The sequence below is a fragment of the Geotrypetes seraphini genome, chromosome 10 (assembly GCF_902459505.1).
Source record: "Geotrypetes seraphini chromosome 10, aGeoSer1.1, whole genome shotgun sequence".
Taxonomy (NCBI): Eukaryota; Metazoa; Chordata; class Amphibia; order Gymnophiona; family Dermophiidae; genus Geotrypetes; species Geotrypetes seraphini.
Genome location: NC_047093.1, coordinates 3,168,774 through 3,196,114, shown reverse-complemented (window position 1 = coordinate 3,196,114; position 27,341 = coordinate 3,168,774). Strand labels below are relative to the sequence as shown.

The following is a 27,341-nucleotide window of genomic DNA, read 5'->3' as shown; positions in this document are numbered from 1 at the left end:
TTTCCCTCCACCTCAAGTTTGTCTTGTCTTAAACTTATGTTATTGAGTTTTAATTTTGTATCTTTATATTTTATGTTTTATTTTGTACATCGCTTTGTAAACAGATTTAGCGATAAATCAAATGTTAATAAACCTTGAACCTTGAACCTTAGTGGCAGTGGTTTGGGGGAGGGCAGGGAGAAAGAAAGAAAGGGGGCAGGCAGGGAGACAGAAGGAAAGAAGGGAAACAGAAAAAAAGAAAGGGGGCATGAAGAGAGAAAAAAAGAAAGGGAGGCAAGGATAAAGAAAGGGAAGGGAGAGAGGAAGAAAAAGTTGGGGGAGGGAATGAGGTCTGGAGGAGAGGAAGCATACAGGCTGAAAGAAGGGAAGAAAGATTGGATGCACAGTCAGAAGAAGAAAGTGCAACCAGAGACTCATGAAATCACCAGACAAGGTAGGAAAAATGATTTTATTTTAAATTTAGTGATCAAAATGTATCTGAATTTATATCTGCTGTCTATATTTTGCACGATGGCCCCCTTTTATTAAACCGCAATAGCGGTTTTTAGCGCAGGGAGCCTATGAGCGTTGAGAGCAGAGCTGGGCATTCAGTGCAGCTCCCTGCGCTAAAAACTGCTATTGTGGTTTAGTAAAAAGGGAGGGGGTATATTTGTCTATTTTTGTATGGTTGTTACTGAGGTGACAGTGCATTGAGTCATCTACCTTGACCTCTTTGAAAAAACCCCGGAATAGGAATGATAATTAACATTTTCTCAGCGTACAGTGTGCTTTGTGTTTTTTTTTAATTTTTTTGTTGGTAGATCATTTTGACTTGGTCATTTTAAAAGTAGCTCACAAGCCCAAAAAGTGTAGGCACCCCTGTCCTACAGGATTCAAAGCGGTGTACAAAAGAATTACAAACATTTACAAAGGATGAGTAAGAACAAAAGCATGATGGACAAAACGAGCCCATTTCTCAAAGAAGTAGGTTTTCACCAATTTGCAAAATAAATAATAAGTAGGTATAGTTCTAATTTCCATTGGAAGATCACTCCAGGTTTTAGCTCCCAGGTATTGAAAGGTGCATTTAAATACCTACATGGCATAAATGCACATGAGTTGAGTCTCTTTTATTTGAAAGGAAACTCTGGAATGAGAAGTTAAGAGGTGAGAGGCTCCGGAGTAATCTAAGGAAATACTTTTTTACAGAAAGGGTGGTAGATGCATGGAACAGTCTCCCAGAAGAGGTGGTGGAGACAGAGACTGTGTCTGAATTCAAGAAAGCCTGGGATAGGCATGTGGGATCTCTTAGAGAGAGGAAGAGATAGTGGATGCTGCGGATGGGCCATTTAGCCTTTATCTGCCATCATGTTACAATGTTTCAATAACCATAAAGTTCTATGACCTCACAATGCAGGTGTAAAGAGCCTTAGCCTATAGGAAAAGGAGATGCAAATGTTAAGAACCTTAGCCAATAGGGAGAGGAGGAGATAGTGGATGCTGCGGATGGACCATTTGGCCTTTATTTGCCATCATGTTACAATGTTTCAATAACCATAAAGTTCTATGACATCACAATGCAGGTGTAAAGAGTCTTAGCCTATAGGAAGAGGAGATGCAAATGTTACGAGCCTTAGCCAATAGTGAGAGGAGGAGATAATGGATGCTGCGGATGGGCCATTTAGCCTTTATCTGCCATCATGTTACAATGTTTCAATAACCATAAAGTTCTATGACCTCACAATGCAGGTGTAAAGAGCCTTAGCCTATAGGAAAAGGAGATGCAAATGTTAAGAACCTTAGCCAATAGGGAGAGGAGGAGATAGTGGATGCTGCGGATGGACCATTTGGCCTTTATTTGCCATCATGTTACAATGTTTCAATAACCATAAAGTTCTATGACATCACAATGCAGGTGTAAAGAGTCTTAGCCTATAGGAAGAGGAGATGCAAATGTTACGAGCCTTAGCCAATAGTGAGAGGAGGAGATAATGGATGCTGCGGATGGGCCATTTAGCCTTTATCTGCCATCATGTTACAATGTTTCAATAACCATAAAGTTCTATGACCTCACAATGCAGGTGTAAAGAGCCTTAGCCTATAGGAAAAGGAGATGCAAATGTTAAGAACCTTAGCCAATAGGGAGAGGAGGAGATAGTGGATGCTGCGGATGGACCATTTGGCCTTTATTTGCCATCATGTTACAATGTTTCAATAACCATAAAGTTCTATGACATCACAATGCAGGTGTAAAGAGTCTTAGCCTATAGGAAGAGGAGATGCAAATGTTACGAGCCTTAGCCAATAGTGAGAGGAGGAGATAATGGATGCTGCGGATGGGCCATTTAGCCTTTATCTGCCATCATGTTACAATGTTTCAATAACCATAAAGTTCTATGACCTCACAATGCAGGTGTAAAGAGCCTTAGCCTATAGGAAGAGGAGATGCAAATGTTAAGAACCTTAGCCAATAGGGAGAGGAGGAGATAGTGGATGCTGCGGATGGGCCATTTGGCCTTTATCTGCCATCATGTTTCTATAACCATAAAGCTCTATGACCTCACAATGCAGGTGTAAAGAGCCTTAGCCTATAGGAAGAGGAGATGCAAATGTTAAGAACCTTAGCCAATAGGGAGAGGAGGAGATAGTGGATGCTGCGGATGGGCCATTTGGCCTTTATCTGCCATCATGTTACAATGTTTCTATAACCCTAAAGCTCTATGACCTCACAATGCAGGTGTAAAGAGCCTTAGCCTATAGGAAGAGGAGATGCAAATGTTAAGAACCTTAGCCAATAGGGAGAGGAGGAGATAGTGGATGCTGCGGATGGGCCTTTTGGCCTTTATCTGCCATCATGTTTCTATAACCCTAAAGCTCTATGACTTCACAATGCAGGTGGAAAGAGCCTTAGCCTATAGGAAGAGGAGATGCAAATGTTAAGAACCTTAGCCAATAGGGAGAGGAGGAGATAGTGGATGCTGCGGATGGACCATTTGGCCTTTATCTGCCATCATGTTTCTATAACCCTAAAGCTCTATGACTTCACAATGCAGGTGGAAAGAGCCTTAGCCTATAGGAAGAGGAGATGCAAATGTTAAGAGCCTTAGCCAATAGGGAGAGGAGGAGATAGTGGATGCTGCGGATGGGCCTTTTGGCCTTTATTTGCCATCATGTTACAATGTTTCAATAAATCACAAAAAATTGCACCCTCCAAAATACAGGACAGAAAAGTCACCTTTCTTTACAAAAAGAGAGAAAAGACCTCAGTGTCTAATAGGGGCTCTTTAAGCTTCCCATATAGACAGGCTAGTTTTAAACAGAATTTAATCCTAGCAGACACATCCTTGGTCAGAAAAACTCCCAATTAGTAAGTGAACCTATATTCTAATTTTCTAATAGTTTTATATATTTTCTTATAGTTTTATATATTTTTTTAAACTTTTCTTCAAACAACAATTGTCAAAAATAGAAGTCACTTATCTGAGCACTTCAATATTGAGGTGTAGTCCTGGAGTAAAGCAAGCAGGAAAAACTGCTCTATGGAAAAAAGCTATCAGTCAAAACATTCTTCCAAAAGAGGTCTTGTTTTACTGGTAATCCCAGTTAAAATAACAGTTTCCCCCTTAGTGTGAAGTTTCAGCCTCCTGTAGTCAGAGCTGAGATTGTGATGTCATAATGCCTCATTCCACCAATGCCTGAGAACCAACCTTATCGGTGATGTCACAATGGCTTCATTGTCCTAGACCTGGTTCACTTGTATTACATATAATAGTGATTTCCATTTCTAAGAACATAAGAATTGCCACACTGGGATAGTCCGAAGGTCCATCAGGCCCAGTAGCCTGTACCAGTGGCCAACCCAGGTCCCAAGTAGTAAATGCTGCTTATCCTAGGAATATCCAAGCCATCTTGTTTCTTTAATCAAAGGGGGCATTACTAATGTGGCAAGAGGTCTTGTTTTATTGGTAATCCCAGTTAAAATAACAGTTTCCCCCTTAGTGTGAAGTTTCAGCCTCCTGTAGTCAGAGCTGAGATTGTGATGTCATAATGCCTCATTCCACCAATGCCTGAGAACCAACCTTATCGGTGATGTCACAATGGCTTCATTGTCCTAGACCTGGTTCACTTGTATTACATATAATAGTGATTTCCATTTCTAAGAACATAAGAATTGCCAAACTGGGAAGGTCCATCAGGCCCAGTAGCCTGTACCAGTGGCCAACCCAGGTCCCAAGTAGTAAATGCTGCTTATCCTAGGAATATCCAAGCCATCTTGTTTCTTTAATCAAAGGGGGCATTACTAATGTGGCAAGACGTCTTGTTTTACTGGTAATCCCAGTTAAAATAACAGTTTCCCCCTTAGTGTGAAGTGTCAGCCTCCTGTAGTCAGAGCTGAGATTTTGATGTCATAATGCCTCATTCCACCAATGCCTGAGAACCAACCTTATCGGTGATGTCACAATGGCTTCATTGTCCTAGACCTGGTTCACTTGTATTACATATAATAGTGATTTCCATTTCTAAGAACATAAGAATTGCCACACTGGGATAGTCCGAAGGTCCATCAGGCCCAGTAGCCTGTACCAGTGGCCAACCCAGGTCCCAAGTAGTAAATGCTGCTTATCCTAGGAATATCCAAGCCATCTTGTTTCTTTAATCAAAGGGGGCATTACTAATGTGGCAAGACGTCTTGTTTTACTGGTAATCCCAGTTAAAATAACAGTTTCCCCCTTAGTGTGAAGTGTCAGCCTCCTGTAGTCAGAGCTGAGATTGTGATGTCATAATGCCTCATTCCACCAATGCCTGAGAACCAACCTTATCGGTGATGTCACAATGGCTTCATTGTCCTAGACCTGGTTCACTTGTATTACATATAATAGTGATTTCCATTTCTAAGAACATAAGAATTGCCAAACTGGGATAGTCCGAAGGTCCATCAGGCCCAGTAGCCTGTACCAGTGGCCAACCCAGGTCCCAAGTAGTAAATGCTGCTTATCCTAGGAATATCCAAGCCATCTTGTTTCTTTAATCAAAGGGGGCATTACTAATGTGGCAAGAGGTCTTGTTTTACTGGTAATCCCAGTTAAAATAACAGTTTTCCCCTTAGTGTGAAGTGTCAGCCTCCTGTAGTCAGAGCTGAGATTGTGATGTCATAATGCCTCATTCCACCAATGCCTGAGAACCAACCTTATCGGTGATGTCACAATGGCTTCATTGTCCTAGACCTGGTTCACTTGTATTACATATAATAGTGATTTCCATTTCTAAGAACATAAGAATTGCCAAACTGGGATAGTCCGAAGGTCCATCAGGCCCAGTAGCTTGTACCAGTGGCCAACCCAGGTCCCAAGTAGTAAATGCTGCTTATCCTAGGAATATCCAAGCCATCTTGTTTCTTTAATCAAAGGGGGCATTACTAATGTGGCAAGAGGTCTTGTTTTACTGGTAATCCCAGTTAAAATAACAGTTTCCCCCTTAGTGTGAAGTTTCAGCCTCCTGTAGTCAGAGCTGAGATTGTGATGTCATAATGCCTCATTCCACCAATGCCTGAGAACCAACCTTATCGGTGATGTCACAATGGCTTCATTGTCCTAGACCTGGTTCACTTGTATTACATATAATAGTGATTTCCATTTCTAAGAACATAAGAATTGCCACACTGGGATAGTCCGAAGGTCCATCAGGCCCAGTAGCCTGTACCAGTGGCCAACCCAGGTCCCAAGTAGTAAATGCTGCTTATCCTAGGAATATCCAAGCCATCTTGTTTCTTTAATCAAAGGGGGCATTACTAATGTGGCAAGAGGTCTTGTTTTACTGGTAATCCCAGTTAAAATAACAGTTTCCCCCTTAGTGTGAAGTTTCAGCCTCCTGTAGTCAGAGCTGAGATTGTGATGTCATAATGCCTCATTCCACCAATGCCTGAGAACCAACCTTATCGGTGATGTCACAATGGCTTCATTGTCCTAGACCTGGTTCACTTGTATTACATATAATAGTGATTTCCATTTCTAAGAACATAAGAATTGCCACACTGGGATAGTCCGAAGGTCCATCAGGCCCAGTAGCCTGTACCAGTGGCCAACCCAGGTCCCAAGTAGTAAATGCTGCTTATCCTAGGAATATCCAAGCCATCTTGTTTCTTTAATCAAAGGGGGCATTACTAATGTGGCAAGAGGTCTTGTTTTACTGGTAATCCCAGTTAAAATAACAGTTTCCCCCTTAGTGTGAAGTTTCAGCCTCCTGTAGTCAGAGCTGAGATTGTGATGTCATAATGCCTCATTCCACCAATGCCTGAGAACCAACCTTATCGGTGATGTCACAATGGCTTCATTGTCCTAGACCTGGTTCACTTGTATTACATATAATAGTGATTTCCATTTCTAAGAACATAAGAATTGCCACACTGGGATAGTCCGAAGGTCCATCAGGCCCAGTAGCCTGTACCAGTGGCCAACCCAGGTCCCAAGTAGTAAATGCTGCTTATCCTAGGAATATCCAAGCCATCTTGTTTCTTTAATCAAAGGGGGCATTACTAATGTGGCAAGAGGTCTTGTTTTACTGGTAATCCCAGTTAAAATAAAAGTTTCCCCCTTAGTGTGAAGTTTCAGCCTCCTGTAGTCAGAGCTGAGATTGTGATGTCATAATGCCTCATTCCACCAATGCCTGAGAACCAACCTTATCGGTGATGTCACAATGGCTTCATTGTCCTAGACCTGGTTCACTTGTATTACACATAATAGTGATTTCCATTTCTAAGAACATAAGAATTGCCACACTGGGATAGTCCGAAGGTCCATCAGGCCCAGTAGCCTGTACCAGTGGCCAACCCAGGTCCCAAGTAGTAAATGCTGCTTATCCTAGGAATATCCCTTTAATCAAAGGGGGCATTACTAATGTGGCAAGAGGTCTTGTTTTACTGGTAATCCCAGTTAAAATAACAGTTTCCCCCTTAGTGTGAAGTTTCAGCCTCCTGTAGTCAGAGCTGAGATTGTGATGTCATAATGCCTCATTCCACCAATGCCTGAGAACCAACCTTATCGGTGATGTCACAATGGCTTCATTGTCCTAGACCTGGTTCACTTGTATTACACATAATAGTGATTTCCATTTCTAAGAACATAAGAATTGCCACACTGGGATAGTCCGAAGGTCCATCAGGCCGCGTAGCCTGTACCAGTGGCCAACCCAGGTCCCAAGTAGTAAATGCTGCTTATCCTAGGAATATCCAAGCCATCTTGTTTCTTTAATCAAAGGGGGCATTACTAATGTGGCAAGAGGTCTTGTTTTATTGGTAATCCCAGTTAAAATAACAGTTTCCCCCTTAGTGTGAAGTTTCAGCCTCCTGTAGTCAGAGCTGAGATTGTGATGTCATAATGCCTCATTCCACCAATGCCTGAGAACCAACCTTATCGGTGATGTCACAATGGCTTCATTGTCCTAGACCTGGTTCACTTGTATTACATATAATAGTGATTTCCATTTCTAAGAACATAAGAATTGCCAAACTGGGATAGTCCGAAGGTCCATCAGGCCCAGTAGCCTGTACCAGTGGCCAACCCAGGTCCCAAGTAGTAAATGCTGCTTATCCTAGGAATATCCCTTTAATCAAAGGGGGCATTATTAATGTGGCAAGACGTCTTGTTTTACTGGTAATCCCAGTTAAAATAACAGTTTCCCCCTTAGTGTGAAGTTTCAGCCTCCTGTAGTCAGAGCTGAGATTGTGATGTCATAATGCCTCATTCCACCAATGCCTGAGAACCAACCTTATCGGTGATGTCACAATGGCTTCATTGTCCTAGACCTGGTTCACTTGTATTACATATAATAGTGATTTCCATTTCTAAGAACATAAGAATTGCCAAACTGGGAAGGTCCATCAGGCCCAGTAGCCTGTACCAGTGGCCAACCCAGGTCCCAAGTAGTAAATGCTGCTTATCCTAGGAATATCCAAGCCATCTTGTTTCTTTAATCAAAGGGGGCATTACTAATGTGGCAAGAGGTCTTGTTTTACTGGTAATCCCAGTTAAAATAACAGTTTCCCCCTTAGTGTGAAGTTTCAGCCTCCTGTAGTCAGAGCTGAGATTGTGATGTCATAATGCCTCATTCCACCAATGCCTGAGAACCAACCTTATCGGTGATGTCACAATGGCTTCATTGTCCTAGACCTGGTTCACTTGTATTACATATAATAGTGATTTCCATTTCTAAGAACATAAGAATTGCCACACTGGGATAGTCCGAAGGTCCATCAGGCCCAGTAGCCTGTACCAGTGGCCAACCCAGGTCCCAAGTAGTAAATGCTGCTTATCCTAGGAATATCCAAGCCATCTTGTTTCTTTAATCAAAGGGGGCATTACTAATGTGGCAAGAGGTCTTGTTTTACTGGTAATCCCAGTTAAAATAAAAGTTTCCCCCTTAGTGTGAAGTTTCAGCCTCCTGTAGTCAGAGCTGAGATTGTGATGTCATAATGCCTCATTCCACCAATGCCTGAGAACCAACCTTATCGGTGATGTCACAATGGCTTCATTGTCCTAGACCTGGTTCACTTGTATTACATATAATAGTGATTTCCATTTCTAAGAACATAAGAATTGCCACACTGGGATAGTCCGAAGGTCCATCAGGCCCAGTAGCCTGTACCAGTGGCCAACCCAGGTCCCAAGTAGTAAATGCTGCTTATCCTAGGAATATCCCTTTAATCAAAGGGGGCATTATTAATGTGGCAAGACGTCTTGTTTTACTGGTAATCCCAGTTAAAATAACAGTTTCCCCCTTAGTGTGAAGTTTCAGCCTCCTGTAGTCAGAGCTGAGATTGTGATGTCATAATGCCTCATTCACCAATGCCTGAGAACCAACCTTATCGGTGATGTCACAATGGCTTCATTGTCCTAGACCTGGTTCACTTGTATTACATATAATAGTGATTTCCATTTCTAAGAACATAAGAATTGCCAAACTGGGAAGGTCCATCAGGCCCAGTAGCCTGTACCAGTGGCCAACCCAGGTCCCAAGTAGTAAATGCTGCTTATCCTAGGAATATCCAAGCCATCTTGTTTCTTTAATCAAAGGGGGCATTACTAATGTGGCAAGAGGTCTTGTTTTACTGGTAATCCCAGTTAAAATAACAGTTTTCCCCTTAGTGTGAAGTGTCAGCCTCCTGTAGCCAGAGCTGAGATTATGATGTCATAATGCCTCATCAGTGATGTCACAACGGCTTGATTGTCCTAGACTTGGCTCACTTTTATTACACGTAGCAGTGACTTCCATTTCTAGAGACGTTATCAATGTGGAGATGTTAAGATGTGTGATTTTACTGTGACCAGTAATTAGGTCTCGTTGCATAAATGGACCTTCACATTGATAGTTATGCTCCTAAGTGTGCTTGTCCTCTCTCCTAGGTGGATGTCACAGAGCTCCCCCAGCAAGCCAGGTAACTGCACAAGCTGCCTGTCTCAACCTGACTCAGACCCGCCCAGGAAGCAGAGACGTGGGAGACTCAGGGAGCAAAAGATTCAAGCACAATCCTACCAGGGCCTAGACAACTCCTGACTAAGGAGACCCTGTCCCTGCCCAGGGCTGTCTGGGTGAGGTGAGTAGAAAATAATTTGTTTTCTCTTTTCTGTGAAAATAAGAGAAATCAGAAAAGGAGGGAGAGAGAGAGATTCCCCTTTCTCCTCCTCCCACCAAATCTTATTCTATTCCTGAAATTCTTCTCTCTCTGCCTCTGCCTTTCTGCTGACAAACCCTGCGGGCTGCCGAGGAACTGGATCCCGGATACACCTCTTTGGTCTTTTTCCTGCACACCTGTGACTGAGGGCGTTGAACTGAAGAGAGAACCAAAGAAATGTGGTTAATTCAAGGTGGCACCGGGGGGACCTGCCAGCAGCACTTTCTGAAGGAAGAGGTCTCTGCATGTGTCCCAGCTGGATATAATGGGCAAACAGGCTTCCTTTTGAGCTCCTTACTTACAAGTGCTGCAGACCACCTGCAGCAAACTGAATAGAAGAGATCTGGTGCTGTTTAGGGTAGGGGGCTTGCTGGTACCACTGGTCTAGGAGCACCTGGTAAAAGTCTCTCATTCACAGTCCACTTGAATGTGACACAAGCGCATATGATTCTCTCTTGTCTCTGTATTTGCCAACCTCCCACAGCAGAGCTGTTACAAGCAGGGCTGAAGGACTTACAGTGGCAATTTCTGAAAAACACAAATTCCTGCAAGGGGGGGGGGGGGGGTCACATTTTCTGTCTACAACAGAGCAGTAAAGGTTCCAAGAAGAGCGACCAAGATGGTAAAGGGATGGAGTTCCTCTCGTATGAGGAAAGACTAAAATGGTTAGGACTCTTCAGCTTGGAAACGAGACGGCTGAGGGGAGATAGGATTGAAATCTACAAAATCCTGAGTGGAGTAGAACGGGGACAAGTGGATCGATTTTTCACTCTGTCAAAAATGACAAAGACTAGGGGACACTCGATGAAGTTACAGGGAAATACTTTTAAAACCAATAGGAGGAAATATTTTTTCACTCAGAGAATAGTTAAGCTCTGGAACGCATTGTCAGAGGTTGTGGTAAGAGCGGATAGCATAGCTGGTTTTAAAAAAGGTTTGGACAAGTTCCTGGAGGAAAAGCCCATAGTCTGCTATTAAGAAAGACATGGGGGAAGCCACTGCTTGCCCTGGATCAGTAGCATTGAATGTTGCTACTCTTTGGGATTCTAGAATCTTGTTACTCTCTGGGATTCCGGAATCTTGCTATTCTTTGAGATTCTGTAAGGAATGTTATTACTCTTTGAGATTCTAGAATCTTGTTACTCTCTGGGATTCCGGAATCTTGCTATTCTTTGAGATTCTGTATGGAATGTTGCTACTCCTTGGGTTTTGGCCAGGTACTAGGGACCTGGATTGGCCACTGTGAGAACGGGCTACTGGGCTTGCTACCCTGGAAGTCTATTCTTATGTTCTTAAATGAGCAACTTACAGAAGGTTCCAGGTCTCAAAATCACCACTGATGACCTGTCCTCAGTCCTCCCCCATGGAGAGACTTAGTCCATATATCCTGGTTTAGGAATGAGCTTCATTGCTGTCATGATGTACGTAGAACTAACCCATGTGATAAACCTCTCTTAGTTTTTATTACGCTAGGTATTATATGGATGGACTAGAGGGATAGTGGGACAACAGGAAAGAAAGTCACAGTGACGAAGTCCCAGGGCACAGCGGAGAGGACCTCTCTGACCCAAAGGGGATCTTGCTTGAAATGATTTGAGAAAGTGGGGATTAGAGCAGCAGCTTACAAACCAGGGAAGCAAGGGTTCAAATCCTGCTATGGCTCCTTGTGATCCTAACCCAATTCTCATAACCTTCCATTGCTTGAGGTACAAACCTGGGGACAGGGAAATACCTCTCTGTAACTCTCCTTGAGCTATTAGGGGGGAGGGGATTCTGCTCAGACCTTTTTCAATTGTAGCTCAATTTCCAGACCAAGAGGGTTTACAATCTAAGCGGTCCTTGAACTAAGCTAGAGTAAGAACTTAAGAATAGCTAAGCTCAGTCAGATCAATGTTCTGCTTCCACGGACTTTTCCTCCAGGAACTTCGCCAAACCCTTTTTAAACATCATCTTCTGGCAATGAGAGAAGCTATGCTGAGCCCGGCTATCATATTTCTTCTTAGTGGCCTCTTGCAGAGCTCTGATTTCAGACACGGATCTGCAGGATATCTCCACTGCTCTTAACAGAGGATGGACATCAGGCTGGGCTTCTCCAGTACTCCAGGGCTCTGGAAGTCTCCAGTGCTCCTGACAGGATGGATGTCAGGCAGGGCTGATGTTGTGGAGAGATTACATTCCACTCTGTATCTTTTTCTGTACTAATTGGGTTCTTTGGTTTCTCTAGGCAGGATCTGAAGTCATCCAGTGAAGGAGCTCTTCTACCAGATTCTGCACTTAATTATGGAGCAGGATGATGAACTGGAGTTGAAGGAGCTACATCTTGTGAGTAAAGGTAATCTTCTCCCCCCCACCCCACCCCACCCCAAACATACACCAGCTCTCTCTGTCACTGGTGGGTCCCAACACTAAGGAACTCTTGCTGGACGGTGGTCTGGAGGTGGAACACCTGTCTCACTATCTATTAGGTGATCACACATAAAGACCAATGAAGCTGGTATAGACCACACTATGAAGGACGTATCCCAGAAGTGACTGTTCATAGTTAATGCTCCTCATTGGTTGACCATCCAGGCCACCACCAATTTGCAAGCTTTGATCTAGTTGCGTTCTGGGGAGCTGTAGACTGACTGACTCTTAGCCAGAAGCCCTGGCATTTGCAATATTGCAAGCTTGTCCCTGGGTTTTGCTTTGATCACCTCTGTTCTGAAGGTCATGAATGGTTGCATAGGTAACCATCTTCATTCCCTCAACAGGACTCATGTACCACACAAGAAATATAACGCTGCAAGAGCAAAACTTGTTTGCATATGAACATAAGAACATAAGCAGTGCCTCCGCCGGGTCAGACCATAGGTCCATCCTGCCCAGCAGTCCGCTCCCGCGGCGGCCCAAACAGGTCACGACCTGTCTGAATCACCAGAAGGGGCCCCCTTGCCACCTTGGTTTCCCATTGAAGTCCTATCTTCCCATCGAAGTCCTAACCCTCCGGTCTTGCACATGCACGACCTGGTTGGGTTTCTATACTTATTACCTGGATACCTCTCTCAGTATCCCACGATCCCTTTATCCCTCAGGAATCCGTCCAATCCCTGTTTGAATCCCTGTACCGTACTCTGCTTGATCACTTCCTCCGGTAGCGCATTCCAAGTGTCCACTACCCTTTGGGTGAAAAAAAACTTCCTTGCATTTGTTTTGAACCTATCTCCCTTCAGTTTCTCCGAATGCCCCCTCGTACCTGTTGTCCCCTTCAGTCTGAAGAATCTGTCCCTATCCACCCTCTCTATGCCCCTCATTATCTTGAAGGCCTCTATCATATCTCCCCTGAGCCTCCTTTTTTCCAGAGAGAAGAGCCCCAGCCTATCCAACCTCTCGGCGTACGGGCAGTGTTCCAGCCCTCTTACCAGTTTTGTTGCTCTCCTTTGGACTCTCTCAAGTACCACCATGTCCTTCTTGAGGTGCGGCGACCAATACTGAACGCAGTATTCCAGATGTGGACGCACCATCGCTCGATACAATGGCATGATGACTTCCCGCGTCCTGGTTGTTATGCCCCTCTTTATGATGCCCAGCATCCTGTTGGCTTTTTTCGAGGCTGCTGCGCACTGAGCAGATGGCTTCAGTGATGCATCCACCAGCACACTCAAGTCTCTCTCAAGACTGCTGTCTCCCAACAATGCCCCCCCCAATTTGTAGTTGAACAACGGGTTCTTTTTCCCTATATGCATGACCTTGCATTTTTCCACGTTAAAGCGCATTTGCCATTTGTTTGCCCAGTCTTCTAGCTTGTCCAGGTCCCTTTGCAGGTCCTCACACTCCTCCCTGGACCTAACTCTGCCGCACAGTTTGGTATCGTCTGCAAATTTTATAACCTCGCACTTTGCCTCCTTTTCCAAGTCATTGATAAATATGTTGAAGAGTAACGGCCCCAGCACCGATCCCTGTGGCACACCGCTCGTGACTCCCCGCCAGTCAGAATATTGGCCCTTTACTCCGACCCTCTGCAGTCTACCGGACAACCAGTGCTTGATCCATCTGTGCACATCCCTTCCTACCCCGTGGTTCCACAGCTTCCTAAGCAGCCTTTCATATGGCACCTTGTCGAAAGCCTTTTGAAAATCGAGGTAAATGATGTCTATGGGTTCCCCATTGTCCACCCGACTGCTTATTCCCTCAAAGAAGTACAGAAGGTTCGTTAAGCACGACCTTCCCTTACAGAATCCGTGCTGGCTTGTTCTCAGTAGGCCATTTCTCTCGATGTGCTCGCAAATGCCGTCCTTGATCATAGCTTCCACCATCTTCCCTATAATTGAAGTCAGGCTCACCGGCTTGTAGTTCCCAGGGTCACCCCTCGATCCCTTCTTGAAGATAGGTGTGACATTCGCCAATTTCCAGTCCTCTGGTACCTCTCCAGTTTTCAAGGATAGGTTGCAAACATGCTGGATTGTGCCCGCTATTTCTTGTCTTAATTCCTTCAGAACCCTTGGGTGGATCCCGTCCGGGCCCGGTGATTTGCCGCATTTTAACCTATCTATCTGTTTGAGGACATCCTCCTTACTTACCTCTATGTGCTCCAATTTTTCGGCCTGTTCCCCACTCATGAGCTCCTCTGAGTCCGGTATATTAGATGTGTCTTCTCTCGTGAAAACCGACGAGAAGAACGTGTTCAACCTCTCAGCTACCTCTTTATCCTCCTTAATCACTCCCTTCCTGTCCCCATCGTCCAACAGCCCCACCTCCTCTCTCGCTGGTCACTTCCCCTTTACGTAATTGAAGAATGCCTTGAAGTTTTTCGCCTCCCTGGCCAGCCCCTCTTCGTATTCCCCTTTTGCTTTTCTAACCTCTCGGTGGCATTTCTTTTGGCATTTCCTGTGCGTCTGGTGATTTTCCTCCGTTGGGTCCTTTTTCCATCTCCGGAAGGATACTTTTTTGTCATTTATTGCCCTCTTTACTTCAGTTGACATCCAAACTGGGTCCTTTGACCGCTTGTTCTTGCAGCCTTTCCTGAAACTGGGGACGTACATTCTTTGTGCGTCCTGTAGTGATGTTCTAATATTTTTATCGAACTTCATGCAGCCTCATATAGAGGTATGTATAGGACACAGGCAGGTCTATCTGCATGTACATACACTCTAGAGGTATATGTGGGCCTGAATAGACCTCTTTTTGTTAGGCTGGAATGATTCTGGAGTAAACAAAGCCTTTGTTCTCTTAATAACCCTGGCTCTGTAAGACTTACAAGCCCAGTGACGCTATAGTTCTGTGGCCTGACAGGTTTTGATGAGGGACACCTATGATCTGGATAATAAGCAGAGTAGGCCTATGCTACAGAGTACTTGGCTAAATATGTGCTCATCTCTTCCCTATAGGTCCCATAACACACTTAGTGCCTCCAGTTCACCATGAAGGTATAGGGGAAGACCTGGATGAAAATTACTCCTCAGCCACGCTGAAAATCCTGGCCAGTATGCCAAGCCGCACCATAGGTGAGTCTAAACTATCTAAAATTCCTCCTCCTTGAGGACACTGAAACTTGTGAGCAACAGCCCTGATCCTTGTGGAAGAAGTTGGGTGGGGGAAACAGAAGAGCCTCTACTTTGAAATTGTTGGTAGGGACCACTTAAAACACCTTGAATGGTCCTTATGCAATATACGAGAGACGGTCCCAGAAAAAAGGGGCAGCATTGAAACTAAATGCTAAATTTTCCCATGGACTATTCACCACTTCTGAAAGGGAACGTACCCGTACAGCTTCCTCGGGAAAAGTCTCTGCAAAGATTCACATCTGGTTTTCCCCCAAATACAACGTGCGCATAATTTTGGCAATAAGTTTTTCTACTCCCCTGGACCTGGGTAAGAGCGTGTGCCTTGTTGATCCACAGGCTCATCTTCATTCAGGTAAAGGGGGATGGGGATAACTTACCTACCTGGATAAATGGCTTTTAGTATACCTGTAGCCTACCTTATCCTGGATAGGGCCAGGAACCTCGCACTGAAAACCAAACCAATTTGAAGAAATTTCACATTTTCTCATTATAAAGTCTTAATTGATTATCATAAATGAAACAGGGTTATATTTATCAAAGTGTCCTACTGCTTTAGCTCATACCAACATTGTGTCTTTAATACAACTACAGTATTTGCAGAGTTCCCCGACATCCCGTTAGTTATTTTATTTGATATATTGCAATTTTTAACAAAAAAAAGTTAAGCCGATGTGGTTTACACAAGTAAAAACAATGGGTTAAACATTAAAATAAAAGATGAACAAGGTAAAAAGAGCAAAACAAACTAACAAATGGGGAGGAATGGCTTACAACCGTTGTAGGGGGAAAACCCAAAAAGGAAAATAACGAGGTTAAGAGATAAGAAAGCAAAAGAAATCGACCTATAGCAAACACCTTTCCGAAATAATAAGCTTTGAGTTGTGACTTGAAAGTCTTAAGAGCGGTTGTGAGTTCACTAGAAAACTAGAATCCCGATTATTGTTCAGAAACGAAGGCACAGATAACACTTTTAACCCCACTGAGAAGAGGCATTCTGCGGGACGGGCTTAAGTTGATGGCGGGTAAAATTACCGTATTTGTATCTATCTGGGGCTACTCAGTACCTGTAACAGAGTCTGTTGCTAGGAAGCAGCCATGATTGTCGTCTCGGTGTGGACAGTCTGAAAGATAATAAAAATAATAATAACTTAATTTTTATATACCGCAATATCACAAACAGTTCAGAGCGGTTTACAGAGGAAGAGACTGTATACAGACAGCGATGTTACAAAAAACTTTCAAAATTACATTCGCATGGTTAGATTAATCATAAGAACATAAGAATTGCCGCTGCTGGGTCAGACCAGTGGTCCACTCACACGGTGGCCCCCAGGTCAAAGACCAGTGCTCTAAATGAGCCCAGCCTCACCTGCGTACTTTCCAATTGAGCAGGAACTTGTCCAACTTTGTCTTGAATCCTGGAAGGGTTTTAGAAGTACATCAAGGCAGAAGTGGAGTCAGAGAAGTTTATCAAAGAGATAAGTTTTGATTGACTTCCTGAAAAGTACAATTGGCCTGTCTTCTTATTGCTCTGCAGGTCGCAGTCAAGGAGCCATTATCTCTGAATACTACAATCGTACAAATAAACTCCGGCACAGGAAAAGCCGCCCTTCCATCCATGACCTGAAGTTTGCAGCCCGCCCTAGCATTCGGCAGTACAGCCTGGAGTTCGACCCCAACAATGAAGCAGAGGAAGGTGAATTTGCTTTGTCTCCTTCAGCAATTTGAGATTTTACCTGTGTTAGGAGGCTATATTCCTGACTGGAAGTGTGAATCCTGGCGTTGATGCACTGGGATGGGAATTCTGCGATTTTTCAATGTTCCCCTGATGTGTGCAAGGTAGGAAGGAACAGAGTAGAGCTAAGCAGGTCAGTTGCTGGACAAACCAGTGCCCTGGATCAAGGGTTGGTTGGAGCTTCTTGTACCTATTGGGGGCTTACATGTTTGCAGATCCCCCCATCAGCCCAGGGTTAATTGCCTGCATACCCACCGCTTGTGTCAGCCCTTGAGAAGCTCCCATTACCTTCCACTGTCTTTGCTTTTCCTTAGAGAAGCGGAGTCTCCTGGTGATGGAATTGCAAAATCTGTCATCTGCACAGCGGGATCACTTGCTGCAAATGATGCCTGTGAGCCTGGCAGAGAAACGGGAACTGAGGTCTGTGTCAACTGTCCGTGTGCTTAGGGTATTAGTGTCCTGGACCATGGGAGAACCTAGAAGGTAGCACCAGGGTCGAGGTGCTCTGTTCTAGGGCTGCTCTTTGGGTTTCTGCCAGATACTTGTGGCCTGGGGGATCCTGGGCTAGATGGACCTTTGGTCTGACCCTTATGTTCTTGCGGACTCAGAAAGGAGAGCTTGCTGTTGAAACCCTGGGACTCGTGCCTTTAACAATGCTGTTTGGGACCCTGTGAAAAATCCTGCATAGTGCTGGGGACTGATATTCCTATTATTTTGAAAGGCCTCAGACATTCTCCGTAATCACTGATGTGAGCTGTCTTTCCTTACAGGCATGCAACCTATGTCCAAGAAGCAAGTGTTCCGAGGAGAGGATCGCTGCCCTGCTGTAGCCGGACGAGGTATCATATTATTATGGTAAGCAATCGCAAGACAGATCTCAAATCTGCCTCTGAATGTCTCCGTCAATTATAAAGGCTCTGCCATCCATCCAGGAAACAGGCAGTGGTACGAGTCTGAAATGCCAGTCAGGAAGAGTGAGGGGGATCCAGTGGCAGTCTCATTTTAAGAAAGCCGTCAGCATGAGACATGCCTAATCCCAAAAGCATTAACTCATGGTCCATGGGAAAATGAAGACCAGAGAAAGTGAAGCTGCACACAGGAAAGCACTGATTACATTTGGGGATATTGGGTAATCTTTTGTGCATTTCTGGGGAGTGGAGGGGGGGGGCTGCAAGATACGTCCCATCCTGACATCAAAGTGCTGGTTTCGTGCAGTGAGCTAGGAATGCAAAATATTTCTTGCAAAAAGTTGCCTGAAAGGGTTAAGGATACAGACCGAGATGTCTTTATGACATACACAGAAATATTTCAGTCTCCCGAAAACTTAAAAATACCTATTCTGTGAATGATTTAGGGCTCCTTTTACTAAGGTGCGTTTTTAGTGCAAGCAGGAAATTACCGCGCTTTACGCTTCAGCTTAATGCTGGCATTAAGGTCTAGCGCGCAACAATTCTACGCGTTAAGGCCCTAACGCACCTTAGTAAAAGGAGCTCCTATTGTTTGTGATTTCTTTTTGAATTTAATTTTAATACTTATGTTGTTATTTTGTCATTTGTATTTCGAAAATGGTCTTTCCATTTGTTGTAAGCCACTTTGGTTGGTCTTACAGGACTAAGGGCTCCTTTTACTAAGGTGCGCAGAATAGCACGTGATAAATTGCCCTGCGCGCTAGACCTTAACACTTGGCGTTCGTGTGGTAATTTCATGCGTGCGCTAAAAACGCTAGTGCACCTTAGTAAAAGAAGCCCTAAAAGGAAGGGATGAGATTAGATGAGATCTTCCCAGTATTTCGGGTTTAGTAGAGTTTCACTTTTGCTCTTTTTTTGCAGGGCTTCCGAAACCTGTGGTATTCCCTTCTCTCCTTCGTTTACTCCCTGCAGCCCTGGCATTACTCCCTGAAGCAGATCAGCGGCCGTTTTGGATCCAGCGTTCTTTCCTATTTTCTCTTTCTCAAGACACTTCTTATGTTCAGCATCTTTCTTTTCCTGCTCAGCCTCTTCTTCATCGTTGTCCCACAGGCTATGCATCCTCCCAAAGCGATGAGTAAAAGGCCGTTCACAGGGATGGAACTCCTCACGGGAGCAGTGAGTGCTGGAAGGGACTGGGGGCGTACGGTTTGAGTGAGGCTGCTTGTGAGTGAGTTCAACGTCCAATGCAGCCACCGAGAATCCTACGCAAAATGAGCACTTTGTGTAATGCGCAGCAAGGAATGGCCACCTTTTAGCGTGCAAACCTTTGTCGGTAGCATTTGACCTGAATTTTCAAGTGTGTGTTCTGTGTACGTATCTGTCCTGCACCTAAAATCACACACTCAGAAAAAGAGTCCCGAACTCATGGTAGCGTCCTTTCTGCTCTGGTGATCTGGGTCCGGGCCCACCCACGCCTTTCACTTTCAATCCTCAACACAAACAGCGTGCATAGAATTTTCATGCCGTTTGTGTTGAACATGGCCTGGTAAGCCGGTGTTTTGCAGTGGTGTTCAGGGCCCCTGGAAGGTTTCAGGGAAAGCATTCTTTCTGTTGCTCATATGTGTTACCAAAGCAATACAGAATGGTGAAAGGAAATCCTGAACATGTTTCTGACCTGCTAGAACTCCCCTTTCTCCTGGATGATAACCTATGTCCTGCTTTTTGGGGGAAGTGTGTGGCTGTTGTCTCTTGGGAGTTCTGTTCTGTTTCCATTTCTCCAGTATTGTGTGCATGCAAAGTCCAGCTTTATTTCGCGATGACTTAGTGAAGGTCTCTGTGTTCTGCAGGTGGGACTGAGGTAAGGGGTTTTGTTAGCCTGAACCATCTGCATGTCTGTGTAGGCAGAGTTTTGGGCATTGCCCAGTTCCTGGAAGCCGAAGATGGTTCTGTGGCTCTGTGTCAGAGTTCCTCTTTCTGGTTTTATCTCTCTTTTACTTTCATTGTAATTCACATTCTGGCTCTCAGTAAAACCTCCCATGTTCATAGGAATTCTGCGAGCATTGGAGCTTTTACCGCAACAGCAAGTGATAAAAAGTCATTATGCGGATCGATAAAAGGGGGCCTTCTCTCTCAGGAGCAGTGGAGTGCCTTTTTGGTTGGAGGGGCCAGTCTGCCCCCTCAAACTCTAATGCATTTTTCTCTCACTCACCTGTTATATGAATGACTTGTCTTTTTTTTTCCCCTTCCTTCCCAGGGCAGCTTTACTTTCTCTGTTATGTATTATGGTTATTACAGTAACTTTACTCTGAATGAGGTCTGCGTCAACGGCAGTCGCTGCAAGAGCACAGTGGGGAAATTGCCCTATAACATGCCGCTGGCATATGCATTTACTGTGGGCATTGCCGTCTTCATCACCTGCATCGTCCTTGTGTACAGGTGAGACAGCGTCTTCCTTAACATTAAGAATGGGCGGAGCCAGCTCGATGGCACTGCTGTCCGCTGCTAGGTGCACGAACCTTGTCTGCTTTTGCAATAACAGCTATCAGAGCCTCCCAGTAACCCTCTTGCCTTCTGTTTCTTACTGCCCTGTTTTAATCTTCTCTGTGATTTAATAGGGATTGTGGGGGATCTAGCATTGTCTATTCTCCCTTCTTTCTGAAGTGATGGGCATTTGCAACATGTGTGGAAAAGGTTCTCCCAGATTGTGGATTCTTTTTGGAAATAAGTGCAGTGCTCTGGTTCTGGTGGTCTTCTGCCTCTCTGCATGTTCAGACGTCTCCATTTGGCCGATTGCTTCACTTCTCCAATACGCTTTTCTAGTGCCTGGGACAGAGGGAGATGGATCGCCATCTGCTTCTCGTAGGCTCTGCTTTCACAGCAAAGTATTGAGAAGAGGGCACTGGAGTCTCTCCTGTACTTCTTGCTCTTGTGATAGCTTTTTCTGGTACCACTCGATCTCTGCTTCCTGTCTCCTCTCTCCAGCATGTCCTGCTCCTTTGGAGAGAGTTATCGCATAGGAAGCAGTTCGGGAAACCTGGCCCATAAAGTCTTCTGCTCATGGGACTTCAGAGTCATACAGAAACGCTCTGTTCGCCTACAGCATGAAAACATTCTCATCCAGTTGAAGGTGAGGTCCGCTTCGGCTCATTTAATGGGCACACCTCTCAAAAACGTGGGACGGCAGAGTGAAAGGAGCTTGGGCAGAATAGTGACATAGTGAATGACAGCCGATCAAAGAGCAACTGGCCCATCCAGTTTGCCCAGTTGAGATGCTCCCTCTCTGGTGCCCTCCAGATTTCACACTCGATCTCAGCCTCTATCGCTTCCCTCTGTTTTCTGTTCCCCCCAGTGCTATTTCTCATGGTTTGTGCCTTTTTTTTTTTTTTTTTTGCAGGAGTTGCTTTGTGAGAGGATGCAGCCTATATCCCTCCTTATGACGACGTGGGCAAAGATACAGAACTTGGCAGTTCACTCTCTGATGTGGATTCTGACCCTTGGGAGTGTGATGGGCTCTGCCATTCTTGTCTTTTACATCTCCGAATACATGCATGAGGTGTGCCCCCACTGTGGCCCAGGATGGGCTGCATGGACCCTTCCCATTACATAGGCATACCTTAGCCCCAAGGGAGTGGGGCGCCAGTAACTACTGAGCTCTGCATTGTCATCTCTGTTGCAGGTTTCTAAGAGCAGAGAGGAACACGGCAGTGAAATTCTTCTTCTGCCACTGCCTCTGCTGGTGTCTCTCATCAACCTGCTCCTGCCCTATCTCTACAGCCTTCTGTCACTATGGGAGAAACAAGACTCTCCCGTTCTCGAGGTCTATATCGCCATCTGCAGGTAGGAGACCAAGGCTGCTGCGTGGGCTCCCTTGAGGTGTGGAAGGCTCTGCGCTAAGAGGAACCTTTGTAGGGTGTGCTCATAGCCCTCTTCTCACTGCCTCCTGTGATTACATAGAGGCTACAGAAAGGAGGCTTGTTTCTTTTTAACAATTAGTTGCATTTTCAAGACCGTTTTCAAAACTGCATTTTGATGCAGGGTCTGCAGATTTTGCTCCAGACCTCTGGGAAAAGTTCCTGCAGGTACCTTTCCATAAAAAACAGCATGCGTAGATTTGAAAATACAGAAATTACCTCACTCTGGCCTCCTCCAAGCTGCCCCTAGGTACATCTCCATGAAATGTAAGAGCCTGGGCTACAAGCTGTTGCTTTGCACATATATTTTGACACATGCATAGAGTGTACAGGTTTTAAAGCTTTTAGCATGGAAGTAGCTCTCAATATTAAAAACCGAGTCAAAAACTAGAAATATTTCATTAAGAGGCCCTGTACAGCAAATAAATTTGACTCATCCTTTCATACCGTTTCTTATCGTAAGACGATCTTTGCCATGAACCCCTCCAAGTGTTCCTTCCTCTCTCCTTTTCTGTTCCCGTTCTTTTAGGAATTTGATTCTGAAGATGGTAATCTTGGGCGTTCTCTGTTACCACTGGCTGGGACGGAAGAAGAAATACCTGGAAGACCAGGTGAGTGTTTGGTTGTGCCACTGCTACAGCCGCTCAACAACGGACCTGGACTCTTGGAGTATCCCCTGCCCCCCATCATGCAGAACAGATACAGACAAACCTAGACCATAGGGAGAAGAGACTGACAAGTGCAGGGAGGGGGGGGGACACTTCTCTAAACCAAGAATAAGAGAAACTGGAGCTCCGAGGGGGGGGGGGAACGACGACACTTACCTGGTCCTGTGACATGAGTGATGGAAGGGGGAAGCTTCTAAATGAACTCCTTTCACACCCACCTACTGACTCCATCTCTCTTTCAGTGCTGGGAGACCTTCATTGGGCAAGAACTATATCGTTTTGTGATGATGGACTTTATTTTCATCCTGCTGGATACCTTCTTTGGAGAGATGGTCTGGAGGTAAAGTATGCATCTACCTCTCCCTTCCTTCTCACACACTGCTGCAGCTTATCTGCTATGTTTAGTGACTCTCCTTATACAGAGCCTGCTAGGCACCTGCCTAGGGTGTAGCGAGGGTAGGAGGCATCTGGGGCAGTGGCCCCTCCCAACGTGCGTGTGACTTCCCTACCCCATACCTCTTTAACTCCTCGCCAGCACGAACAGCATCTCCAATCTGCTGCCTGTGCCAGCCTGTGCTCGTCCTCTGATGTCACTTCCTGGTCCCATGATCTGGAAGTGACATCAGAGTGAGAGCCGAGACTGGAGATGTTGCTGGCACCGGCAAAGGGCCAAAGAAGGTGGGGTGGGGGTTGAGGTGGAGAGGAAGAGAGATGCCTGCACCCCCATCAAGATGGTGCCCAGGATGGACTGCCCTCTTGCTCCCCTTACTATGACACTGGCAGCCAGGGCCATCAGGGCAGTACTACCAGTCCTGCATTCAGGGGCCCGGAGGTGACAGGGGGCCCGGGCTCCCCCAGGGTCCTAGGCAGTGTTCCCTCTAAGGCAGCGGTCTCAAACACGCGGCCCGAGTGTGGCTCTCCAGGTTTTATTTGTGGCCCGCGGTCTGGAGGCGATCATTCTCTTCCTTTTGGAGCAGCAGCCGGCTCGTTCGTTCAAATCCGTGGGTTGGCGGCTCCTTGCGCTATCCACTCCTGCATCGGAAGCCTCTCTGATGTCACAACATCAGAGAGGCTTCAGACGCAGGCGCGGATCTCGCAAGGAGCCGCCACCCGCGGCTTTGAACAAACGAGCCGGCCAGACACGCTGCTGCTCCAGTGGCGTACCAAGGGGGGGGCGGTCAACTGTTTTCCTTAGAGTGCGGCTCGTCTAGAACACTGGTGCCCAACCTGCTTCCCTTCCCTTCTCACTGCTGCCATCGGGGATCAGGCCGGCACCGTGTCTTTGATCTCCCTGCTTCTCTTCCTGCTGGGCCGACCAACTCTCGTGGCGGCCCGACGTCAATTCTGACGTCGAGAGGACGTTCTGGCTAGCCAATCGCTGCCTGGCTGCCTGGAACGTCCTTTCCGACGTTAGAATTGACGTCGGGCGGCGAGAGTTGATCGGCCCAGTGCAGAAGAGAAGCAGAGAGATTTCGGCCTGTTCCCAATTGCAGCAGCCTATTCCGCGGCGGTGGTGGCATGGGGGAGGCAGGAAGGAAGAAAGAAAGAAGGTGTGTGTGTGTGGGGGGGGAGACAGGGAGCCAGAAATAAAAGCAAAAAATGGGGCACGGAGGAAGGAAGGAAGAAAGAAAGAAGGGAGGGGGACAGGGAACCAGAAACAAAGCAAAAAAATGGGGCACAGAATCAGAGAAAGACAGACATAGAGAAAGAAAGAAAAAGTTGGGGGAGGGAATGAGGTCTGGAGGAGAGGAAGCATACAGGAGGCTGAAAGAAGGGAAGAAATATTGGATGCACAGTCAGAAGAATAAAGTGCAACCAGATGAAATTACCAAACAGAGGTAGGAAAATGATTTTATTTTCAATCTAGTGATCAAAATGTGTCTGAATTTATATATGCTGTCTATATTTTGCACTATGGCCCCCTTTTACTAAATCGCAATAGTGTTTTTTAGTGCAGAGAGCCTATGAGTGTCGAGAGCAGCGCTGGGTATTTAGCGCAGTTCCCTGCGCTAAAAACTGCTATTGTGGTTTAATAAAAAGGAAGGGGGGTATATTTGTCTATTTTTGTATGGTTGTTACTGAGGTGACAGTGCATAGAGTCATCTGCCTTGACCTCTTTGAAAAAAACCAGAATAGAAATGATAATTAACATTTTCTCAGCGTATAGTGTGCTTTGTGTTTTTTAATTTTATTGTTGGTAGATCATTTTGACTTGGTCATTTTAAAGTAGCTCGCAAGCCCAAAAAGTTTGGGCATCTCTGAGCTAGAGCGTTGAAACTGTATTTCTATTTTATCCCCCCTTTTACAAAACTGTGGAGCGTTTTTTAGCGCCAGCCGTGGTGGTAGCAGCTCTGATGCTCAGAATTCTATGAGCGTCAGAGTGTTACCTCCGTGGCTAAAATCCACACTACAGTTTTGTAAAAGGGTGAGGGGTTAGTTTGTGATGACATATTCCATACTAGGCGAAGGTGTTTTCTGTGTTCTGTGTGTTCGAAAGACATGGTTTTCTGTTAGGATTGACGGTGTAGGATTGATCTGTGCTGGTCTGGCTTGTTTAGTTTTACAATGGGTGTATTGATGTACTGCTCACTGCAATATGTAAGATGCTGCCTTTTCCTAGGTACTCATGTGTGACATGTGGCTTGTTACTAAAATCATGTTTTTCGTACAGATGGGGGGGGGGGTGCCAAAAAATGATGGGCCCGGGTGTTACATATGCTAGGTACGCCACTGTATGTAAAGATATCAGAAAGCTGGCGTAGCAAAAACTTTAAGTAAATTATTATTCTTCTAAGTTTTGAGTATTTAACCCTCCCACAATCTCACGGGCACTCGTTTCAAGTTTATTGAGATTTTGATTTAAACGCAATATCGAATATTTTCAATGCGTATAACAAAAATAAATTTGGGGAAATAAACAATAAACATACAAACATATCCATAGATGATTAAAAATACATAAGGAGTACAAGGATAAACTACATTTGTTTAAAAATGCGTCCTCCGCGCCTGCTCATAAATTTGTGGAGTATGTAACTTGTCGCTCATGCATATTTTTTTTTTGCACACACCTCATCAATCCTTAGAGGAAACATTGGTCCTAGGCCACCATAGCACAAATTCCTGTATTATGCTTCTGCTGTGCACAACAATAAATACTGCTGTCATACTTTTTTTTGTCCCCTGACGATTTCCTGATAGCACCCCCCCCCCGGACAAAAGGGGGGGAGGAAGGGGTGCATGGGGGGGCCCAATAGGATTGCTCAGTAAGGGGCCCAGAAATTTCTGATGGCGGCCCTGCTGGCAGCACCCCCTCCCCACCACTAAGCAAACTAGGTACCCGCCTAGATCAGCAGCATGTCCTCTCCCCTTCAGTCCCATGTGTGAAGGGAAGGAATATAAAGGCAGGGTTATACTACCGTCCCCCAGAGAACACTGACACTGGCAGCCATTAGAGACCGAAGGGCTGAAGAAGATGGCTGATTGGCTGCTTTACCCTGAAGGGGTGGAGTCTCTTGGAGTTTAATGGCACAAGTGTGCCAGAATTTCTTTTGTGTGTGGTCTGTTGTCATCTGGAGTTGCGTCCTTGCCCTGACACTGCCTCCTCTCCTTCACTTTTCAATAGGTTTATCCTGGAGAAGAAACGGAAACGAAAACCAGAGTTTGACATTGCTCGCAATGTCCTGGAGCTAATTTATGGACAGACTTTGACCTGGTAAGAGTCTATTTGCATGCGCACTCATCAGTTTTGGCATGGGCGCCAATCCATTGCTTGTGCCCATCTCAAAGTTCTTGATGTAGTCTTTGAGACTCACCTCACCTTCAAACTCAAATTGATTCTGTTGTGTGCACCTCATTGCACTTATACAGCAAGATCTATCCTCCCAAATTTGTTACCCACTCATAATTCCACACTTGGACTACTGTGACTCTCTGCCAAAATGTCTTCAACTTCTTCAGTCCACCACCATTTCATAACTCCATAATGCTAAACTGGCTCCCAGTTGCCTCATGCATTTACATTATTGAAATCCTGGTGCTTTCTGAAGGAACATCTCCCTTCTGCCCCTGCTTATATGAATCATCTTCTCATCCCTTATGCTTCTTCCAGAACCCTCTGTTCCACCAATACAGGTCAACTTGCTCTCCCACCCTCTTCACTCATCTGGCTCGATATTACCCAGGCCTCCGCTATCAGTGGAACATTCTCCCACCCCAACTCCAAATGGTTCAGACTGTTCTCAAACCCCACTTTTTGTTTTTTAGTTTAGCTTGCCCAAAAGCGTAAAACATTGTACCATGATCTCACCAATGCCTTCAGCATTAACCTTTTTGCTTACACTTTTTTTGGTTTTTCTTCTCTCTCCTGTCTGGTAGCGCCTTAGAAATAATTATTATTAGTAGTAGTATCCTAATTGTGATATAAAGAAAAAAATCTGCAGGGTTGTGTGACTTGGTCACACTCCAAAAAATACCCCCTAAATTAACAATGATTTCTAGACAGGAGTTGCCATCCAACATATTACTAATAACTGGAAAGATCACAATAGACTTAATTTTAATTTCTGGTGGAATTCGTTGTGTCACCTATATAGAATGGAAAAATCACTGGCAGTACAGAATGGAAAGTATAAAAGTTTTATAAAAATATGGGAGCCATTAACATCTTTTTGTCATGATTAAATGCCATTTTTCTATTAATTATACACCACTTAGTTGAAGGAGGGAAGGGGTTCAATGGGAGGGTTGATGATCTTATAATGAATAATGGGCTTAGAAGGAGGGTGGGGGGAGGGTTGCATTTATATTTCTAAGATACACTGATAAGATGTTCAAGTGGTCTAATTAATAGTGTTTATTATGAATTTTGTACACTTGATGAAAGTTTAAAAATGAATAAAGAATTTAAAACAAACAATGATTTCTAGAT

General features: G+C 45.0%; 1 protein-coding gene across 5 annotated transcripts in view; it reads left to right on the top strand.

Annotated features, from left to right (window-relative positions):
* The window catches only part of TMC6 (transmembrane channel like 6), a 34,295-nt gene that overhangs the window by 1,991 nt on the left and 4,963 nt on the right, over positions 1-27,341 (top strand). The window contains exons 2-15 of one of the 5 annotated variants that reach the window (XM_033962056.1): positions 9,378-9,568; positions 11,875-11,978; positions 15,013-15,129; positions 16,727-16,885; positions 17,239-17,344; positions 17,695-17,779; positions 18,754-19,008; positions 20,087-20,268; positions 20,815-20,959; positions 21,227-21,385; positions 21,509-21,669; positions 22,273-22,354; positions 22,654-22,751; positions 26,037-26,126. In XM_033962056.1, coding sequence (XP_033817947.1) covers positions 11,927-11,978; positions 15,013-15,129; positions 16,727-16,885; positions 17,239-17,344; positions 17,695-17,779; positions 18,754-19,008; positions 20,087-20,268; positions 20,815-20,959; positions 21,227-21,385; positions 21,509-21,669; positions 22,273-22,354; positions 22,654-22,751; positions 26,037-26,126 — 1,691 coding nt within the window. In that variant the 5' untranslated portion in view covers positions 9,378-9,568; positions 11,875-11,926. Of the gene's footprint in view, positions 1-9,377; positions 9,569-9,760; positions 9,884-9,937; positions 10,044-11,870; positions 11,979-15,012; positions 15,130-16,726; positions 16,886-17,238; positions 17,345-17,694; positions 17,780-18,753; positions 19,009-20,086; positions 20,269-20,814; positions 20,960-21,226; positions 21,386-21,508; positions 21,670-22,272; positions 22,355-22,653; positions 22,752-26,036; positions 26,127-27,341 lie in introns of those variants that run through there. The other 4 variants (XM_033962055.1, XM_033962057.1, XM_033962058.1 and 1 more) reach the window with 4 other exon arrangements.